General features: G+C 25.4%; 1 protein-coding gene across 1 annotated transcript; it reads left to right on the top strand.

Annotated features, from left to right (window-relative positions):
- The first annotated feature begins 3,632 nt into the window (after positions 1 to 3,632).
- LOC101497152 (vacuolar-processing enzyme-like) lies at positions 3,633 to 7,129 on the top strand. The gene is made up of 8 exons (XM_004491933.4): positions 3,633 to 3,989; positions 4,081 to 4,240; positions 4,501 to 4,586; positions 5,058 to 5,257; positions 5,957 to 6,005; positions 6,104 to 6,340; positions 6,502 to 6,708; positions 6,819 to 7,129. Exons 1-8 carry the CDS (start codon positions 3,633 to 3,635, stop codon positions 6,969 to 6,971), a joined length of 1,449 nt encoding a protein of 482 aa, XP_004491990.1. The 3' UTR covers positions 6,972 to 7,129.
- The last annotated feature ends 951 nt before the right edge of the window (positions 7,130 to 8,080 follow it).

Here is an 8,080-nt window from a genome sequence, read left to right as displayed (position 1 = left end):
ATTTATTATTAACGGTTCCTTTTATTATTATTATTATTATTATTATTAAAAAATTAAAATAACACATTACAATAGTAGTAATTTTTTTAATAATAATTATCTCAATTCCTAATAAGGTAAAATATTAAAATAAAATAAAATGTCTGGATGTTACATTCTATCTGCCTTAAATAGTTTCGTCTTCGAAACTTGACCCTAATGAAGAAAAATGCGGGTCTTACATCAAACATGTAATAAAGCAATTGAATAATTTAATTGAGATAAACAACAAAAATCTAAAATAAAACTAGAATTTAAAACTAAGACATAGTAAAAAGGTATTTTAATCACAAGATTCACCAAATATCATAGAAGAGAGTTTAGTTACTCAATGGATGGATGGTGAAGTGCATAAAGAGATTGTGAAGGAGGTGAAGAATCATAATAAGTGAAATGTTGATTATTATCATTTTGAGTAGCCATTGATCCAACAATGTTAAAGAAAATCAATAAAATGACCAATATTACAATGGCTATTTGAGGGATGGAAATAATACTCACGAAGAAATTTTGTTGTTGTCAGTAGCTAGTTTTTCAATGGAATATGGAAAAGTGAAAATTTTAATGAAAATTAAGAGAAATTGATTTTAGTGTTTGTGTGTTTTGAAATATTGCATGATAATCTCTATTTATATTGCATGATTGATTTGCAGATAATTATTTGTTGAAGATTTTTGAAACCGCATGTAATTAACCTGCGGTTACTTCCACAGAAAAGTTGAATATATTATATTCGCATCAAACGTTTGGATGAGAAATTACAAGACTTTTTCTAGAAACTTTCCTGCAACTATTTTTGTAGGCAAATTATCTCCAAAATATTCGGCACGTAATTCCGCAGATAAACTCGTAAGAAAGTTTTAAAAAATTCATATCCTTAGATAAATTCATAGGAAATATTTGGAAGCAAATTTGTTAAATCTGCATGTAATTAATCTGCGATTAATGAATTTTTTTATATCAAATTTTTAAATTGTTTATTTTAATATAAATCTATTACAGAATTAATAACATATTTTGCAAAAAAAACTAAAAGATAATTAAAGTATGTCCCGAAAAAACTAAAAGTATAATCAAATATAAAATATTACCAAATTACAAATATTAAAACAAATCTTAATAAATATAAACTCTACCAAATGTCATTATAACCACTAAATATGATCTCTATCAAATGTCATCGTCACCACTATCTTGACCATTGTTTAAAGGGTCTGCAATTTTATACTTTAGTTGTTTTACCATTGTCTTCACGTCATTCATGTTCCTCTTAGATGTGGCAGAGTGCAGAAAACTCAGCGTAAATCTACAATAAATAAATTAAATAACCCATAATTTACTAGGTAGAAAAAAGTGCAACAAAATTAATTTTGTAAAAAATATATTTGCATTGAACCTTTTTATCTGGCTCCATTGAAGAGCTCTTGACGGTAGGTTCCATTTGATGATAGTGTTCTTAATTTGCTTGGCAATTTAGCATGCTTAAGATTATCAAGGAGCTAGCATCAATAAATCGCCAAAAAACCTTGCAATAAACATGATCAGCCTTCCATAATTGCTTTTCTTGGCCATAAACATGTTTCGATGAAGTAATAAGTCCAATAATACATGTCTCAAATGTGATGGTGATAATTGATAGGTTAGAAACTAATCTTCGAACCCTCTTTACCATAATCATAAATAGTTTCTTCTTGCTATTTGACAATTCTTCATATGCTAGCAGTGGAAACAACGAAAAGCAACCATTTAAAACCAAAACAGGGGCATGTTTGGATTGATTGGTTTGGGGTTATTTACCACATTAACATTTGTAACATTGTTTTGAGAAACTTTATAGAAACAACTTATAACATATTCATTAGCTATTTACTATTTACAACTTATTTCCTCAAGCTCTCCAATATAACTTATGAAAACTGATTAGTCTCTATTGTATCAACACTTCTGACTAGAGGTGTGTCTCAATTAGAGCTGTCAAAACTGTTTAGTCTCTATAGTATCAACACTTATGTCTATATTTTTATTTTTAGAAATTTAAAACTGGTTGAATTTGAATGCATATGCATTTTATTTTTTGTTTTAATTACTATAATATTTTTCTTGGTAAAGTACTAGTAAACTGCAAGGCTAACATCACGATAAGGGCTAAAACAAGTGCAAACGAGGGAATTTGCTTATTGTTCAAATTTTTAGCTCCTTTCTATTAATATTTTTTTTTAATAAAGTAAATTGTAAAATATTACTATAATGCCATTAATAAAAGAAATGGAGAATTGTAAAGGAAAACTGATTAAAGCTTTTTCTATATTTTAGTTTTTAAAACAAAAAATTAAAAATAGTTTTTAAAATTGATATTTAAAAATTAACATTTCAAATAAGTTTTTTAATTTTTAACTTTTTGAAAAATAAAATCTCTTTTTGAAAATACTGTTTTTGAAAAACAAATCATGCTCTTATACTCTTAAGATCTTTTTGGATATGTATCTTAGAAATATCCAATTTTTTAAAATTATTTTTTAAAACAATATTATTTAATATGTTTGAGATATACTTTTATATACGAGTCTTAGAAGTATCTAAATTTTTTATTGTGTCTTTACAATTTTGTTTCTAGATATATTTGAGATGCTTTTGTGGATATATGTATTCATTTGGAGTGTGACACACTAGTAAAAATTATTACATTTTTAAAACTTTTTTGACAAATTTTTTGGCATATCCTTTTATAGATTAAATACATTATTATTGGAATATGTAGTTTTTACATTTTTGAAAAATAAAACCTATATATATATATATATATATATATATATATATATATATATTAAACATTTTAACAAGTAATTGTGTCATTTATATTTTTATAACCCCATATTAATGAGATGAGTAGTGTGAACACATGACAAAATTGGTGGAATGAAACTTTTTTAGTGTTTTCTCATTTCAATTCTTGTGCTGTGACTCTCAATTATCATGCTAGCTATACTATATATCCAATTAGACTCTAATGTATATTGAATGCACTATCCTAAATCTAAAACCAACTTTGTTGTGTAACCTAATTTTTCTTAAAGTGATATTACATTTTTAAGACAAATAATTAAATAAAAACTACATTTAAATTTAAAATAATTTTTTTTTTTAATTTAAAAATAGACACTAAAACAAGTAACAATCCTTTTGTGTTTATTTGCATTTGTTTTTTCTCGCAATTTGCAATAATAGTCCAAATGTTAGTTCACACACAATCAAATGAGTAAACTCTAATTTGCACAAAAGTGTATGAAGTTAATTAATTGTATCAAATATAGAATAAATTAAATAAAGAGAATAGAGTGTGCCTACAACAAATACCAACAAAAGGAGTGAGATGTGCCTTAACGTTTTTTTTTCTTTCTAATTTTTGTTACATATACATGCTGATTTCTCTTTATGTAAGTAATGACAAATGCTAACTTGTAGAATATGCTATAGTTTACGTGGCCTTGAAGAAATTTAAGGATGCAAATTAATATATATATATCCCTCTTATTGTTATTGTAAAGCATATTTCAAACTTAGACATTTCTTGATTATTTTTCAAAAAAATAAAAATGAAAGGAAGTATGAGCTATTGGGTCACACTAATAGTGATAGTGTGGATGAATGTGACTTTGAAAAAAACAAAGGGTGTGCAATCTATAAAAAATCAATTGTCACAATTTGTAGAAGAAAAAGAAGTTGGAGGGACAAAATGGGCTTTATTAGTTGCTGGTTCTAATGGTTATGCGAATTATAGGCACCAAGCTGATATTTGCCATGCATACCAAATATTAAAAAAGGGTGGTCTTAAAGATGAAAATATCATTGTTATGATGTATAATGATATTGCCTACAATGAAGAAAACCCAATGCCTGGAATTATATATAATAACCCTAATGGACCAGATGTTTATTTTGGTGTCCCCCATGTATGTATCTCAATTTCTTCAAATTAATTTAGCTACTTTTTTTTTTAATCATTTACTTTAGTTGTTACTAATTATATATTTTTTTCTTCAGGATTTTACATATATTAATGTGAATGCGAACAATTTTTACGCTGTGCTTAGTGGCAACAAAAGTGCTCTCACGGGAGTAGATCATGTCAAAGTGCTCAATACTAAATCAAATGATACCATTTTCATTTACATGTCTGGTCACGGTAGTGAAGGCTTTTTCGGTCTGTAATTTCTTTATTGATATTTTTAACGTTTTGAATATATGTGATTTATTTGATATTTCTAATGTTTTTAATGCATGTAATTTATTTATTATTATGAAATAATTTTTTTATAAGTGTCCTATGAATTTTAAGATTTTTTCTACTTGGAAATGAGATATTATTGCTCACTCTACAAAATTTCATATGAAAGTAAAAATAAATGAAAACAAGTTTTGCCAGCTTATTTAATATTTAATAACATATAATTATGTGATCAGCTATGCCGGATTCGGGTCAAATATGGGGCGACGATTTGGTAAATGCATTGAAGAAAAAACATGATGCTTTAGCCTACAAAAAGATGGTGAGTTTCCTTAGATATTTTGTATGATAAAAAAAAAAGTTAATTCAGCTACTCTTTTATATATGTAAAATATTACATACTTTGTTTTTATTTAAAGAAAAAATAATAATTTTTTAACAAAAAAAAAAAACTAATTTAATGAGAGCTTAATTTTTTGATTAATTTTATATTAACATCCAACATAACCGATATATTCTATAAAAATATAAAATTAAGAAGAAATTAATTTAAGTGATAGAAGATTATTTTACTTAAATTAATATATAGAATACAAGCATTTATTTATATATTATGTTAGCTGATATAAAATTATTTTAATAATAATTGATAAATATATTTTTATATATTTTATGCTTAATTAAAGTTATTGAATAAATATTTTTTTTAATTGAATAACTAATTCGGAAACTAGTACAAATAAGGTTATTTTTAAAATATTGCTTGATTGATATATTTAATTTTATGAATAAGGTGATATACATAGAATCATGTTATTCTGGAAGCATGTTTGAAGGAATACTTCCAAATAATATCAATATTTATGCAACCACTGCTAGCAATGCTCATGAAGATAGTTATGGATTTTACTGCCCTGATTATTCTTCAAATTCACCACCTTTTTTTACCACTTGTTTGGGAGATCTATATAGCATTTCTTGGATGGAAGACAGGTATGGTTTGGTGGTTAAATAGTCTATTGACTTATTAATTTTGTTACTCTCACAAAATAAAATTATTTTATTAGTTTTTAAATATATAAAATGATACCTAAATTCTCATTGTTTATGAAAGTAGTACGTGCATGGATTCTCTATATTAGTTCTTGTACATATGGTGCAATCATAGTAATTCTTAGGTTTATAGAAAGAAAAACTTTTTCTCTATAAATTTGATAGTTCATAGTGTCAATTCACCTATAAAAGTTGTTGGAGATCTAAATTCAATTAGTACTTTGCATAATTGTGTGAAATTTATAAATTAACATAACATATATCTTATATAACTACTCAAGATAAGAATTTTTGTATGGATGCTATTTGTTGTTTAAGAATCTAATAGTATATGATAAAATTATCCATAATATGTATCATAAATATAAGTGGGTCCAATTAAGTACAACAATATTATTATAAAAGATTAATAGAATTTGTTTTGGTATAAAAGGGGTTATAAGGATTTTCCCCCCCTAATATGTATTACATATGCATATAACAAATTTGTTAGTATATTTTATATTCTTAACGATACAAATTTAGATTTGATATTGATCTCAAGAGTCTTCTATTTCTTATTAAATGTTTCTTTACAACTCTACCAATAATTTGATATGAAATAGTGATTATTTTTTTTTTTGTATATATATGGAACAGTGACAAAAGTAATAGGACGAATGAAACTTTGCACCAACAATATTTAAATGTAAGTCATTTATTCAACTTTATCATTATATCAATACATTCCTTTGTGTGATACAAATATAATGTCGATTCAATATAAATACGTATATTAATGTACAGGTTCGCAATAGAACGGCAAAAAGCGATCCAGAAGCAATGTCTCACGTGATGGTATATGGAGATTTAGTTCTAGGCAACGATTCTCTAGCTACATATCTTGGTGTTGGCCCTGATGGTGGTAATGATAACTACAACTTCAATACTTCTTCAAGTCATGAGTATTCTTATCAACAATTCAATATGACAACAAGATTGGTTAGCCAAAAAGATGTTTCTTTACTTCATCTAAAACTTAAGGTTATTCTCATTTTCATATTTCATCGTGTTCATATCAATATATAGGTTCAAATATTAGAAAAATTGTCTAATGTTTAACCTTTTTTCCAATTTTTTGTTATTGCAATTTGAAAATAAATTATAAATTACACTATTAAGAATTTCTTTTTAAACAATTTTAGATGGAAAAAGCACCGGATGGTTCCAAAGATAAGTTAAAAGCTCAAATTGAGTTAGATGTTGAAATTGCGCATAGAAAGAATGTGGACCGCAACGTCCATTTCATATGGGATCTTATGTTCGGAGAAGATACAAACTCCACTATGATGACTCGTATTCGTTCAGCCAGTCAACCCGTTATCGATGATTGGGATTGTCTAAAAATGATTGTAAGCAAAAAATCATTTGACTTATAAATATTTATTATTATAGCTTCCATAATCGTTGGTGTTATACATTTTTATATTAATTAATTATGTTTGTATTATATTTTATGCAGCTAAAAACTTATGAGCATCATTGTGGGATTCTATCACCATATGGAATGAAATACTCAAGAGCCTTTATCAACGTGTGCAATGCTGGCATTTCTGAGAAACAAATCATTGATGCAACATCTCAAGCTTGTCCTAAGAAAAATAATTTTTCTTAACTTTCCTTCTAGAGGATTAATAAAGAAACTGTATTGATAAATCAATTGTCTTTCTTTTGATGTGGAGTCTTTTGAGAGAATTTTGAATTAAACCTTATACTATTATTTTAAAAAAATTATCCCTCCTTTCAGGGATATCTAATAAAATAATCTATGTACTCTTAAATTAATTGTTTTGTTTAATTTTAATTTAAGAACCCGATGGCCAGAAGAAGAAAAAAAAACAGGATATATAATAAACTTATCGCCAAATATGTTGAAGTTGAATATAAATTTACATTAATTATAGAGGTGGGCTTTTAGGAACTATAAATGTTTATAGTTTAGATTAGATGTTGGAGTTAAAAATAAAAAAATATCATAAAAGCTCCTTGTTTGTTTTGAGTTTTAAGAGAACACTGATTTTAAATTGTATAAAAAATCAATGGAAAAAAATTTAAGTTTATGTTTTAAATACTTTCCATATGATTCTTAATTTAAGAAAGTATTCATGAAAATACGCCTAAGTTTTCCAAATTTAATTTTTCCTCATTTTATGTCAAATAGTTTTGTTTTCATAATATAAAATTCGAAACCATCCTGAGTATATCATAAATTACGAACAAAATACATCTTTATTATATTTTTATAACAAGAATGTGGATATTCATTATCAATTAGCACACAATTATTTAATAAAGAAAATAGCAAAAAATTGAATTTTAAATTTCACGTATTGTTAAAAGCTATGTTTTTTTTAAAGTTTACCATTTGAATATAGATTTAATTCATATATGTTAGTAGCTAAAATTGAGTATTTCTAAAAAAATGATGGAATCTCCACCAAAGTTATTTTTAAATAAGAAAAGCATTGAAAAATTCTTTTAAAAAAATGACGTTTAAAATCCGATTTCAAATTATAGAGTCGATTATGGGTAGAGAATATATTACCACATCTAATAAAAAACAGTTACCTATAAAATTTATGTTAAGTTGAATATTTTTATTTATCCTTATTTAAATGTGTGTAGTAATCGTCACCATGTATCTAGAACATGATAATAAATTTATACATTTTAATATTTCAGAAATATAAAATTTCATGAATACAAACTTAATATATATATATA

Source organism: Cicer arietinum, chromosome 3 (assembly GCF_000331145.2).
Source record: "Cicer arietinum cultivar CDC Frontier isolate Library 1 chromosome 3, Cicar.CDCFrontier_v2.0, whole genome shotgun sequence".
NCBI classification, from domain to species: domain Eukaryota; kingdom Viridiplantae; phylum Streptophyta; class Magnoliopsida; order Fabales; family Fabaceae; genus Cicer; species Cicer arietinum.
This window is presented reverse-complemented; position numbering and strand designations above follow the sequence as displayed.

Excerpts from the sequence above, each read along its gene's own strand:
- LOC101497152 (XM_004491933.4), top strand. The coding sequence starts at position 3,633 with ATGAAAGGAAGTATGAGCTATTGGGTCACACTAATAGTGATAGTGTGG. Across the intron at positions 5,258-5,956 it reads ATTTCTTGGATGGAAGACAG|TGACAAAAGTAATAGGACGA; the intron begins GTATGGTTTGGT and ends TATATGGAACAG. Across the intron at positions 6,709-6,818 it reads GGGATTGTCTAAAAATGATT|CTAAAAACTTATGAGCATCA; the intron begins GTAAGCAAAAAA and ends TATTTTATGCAG.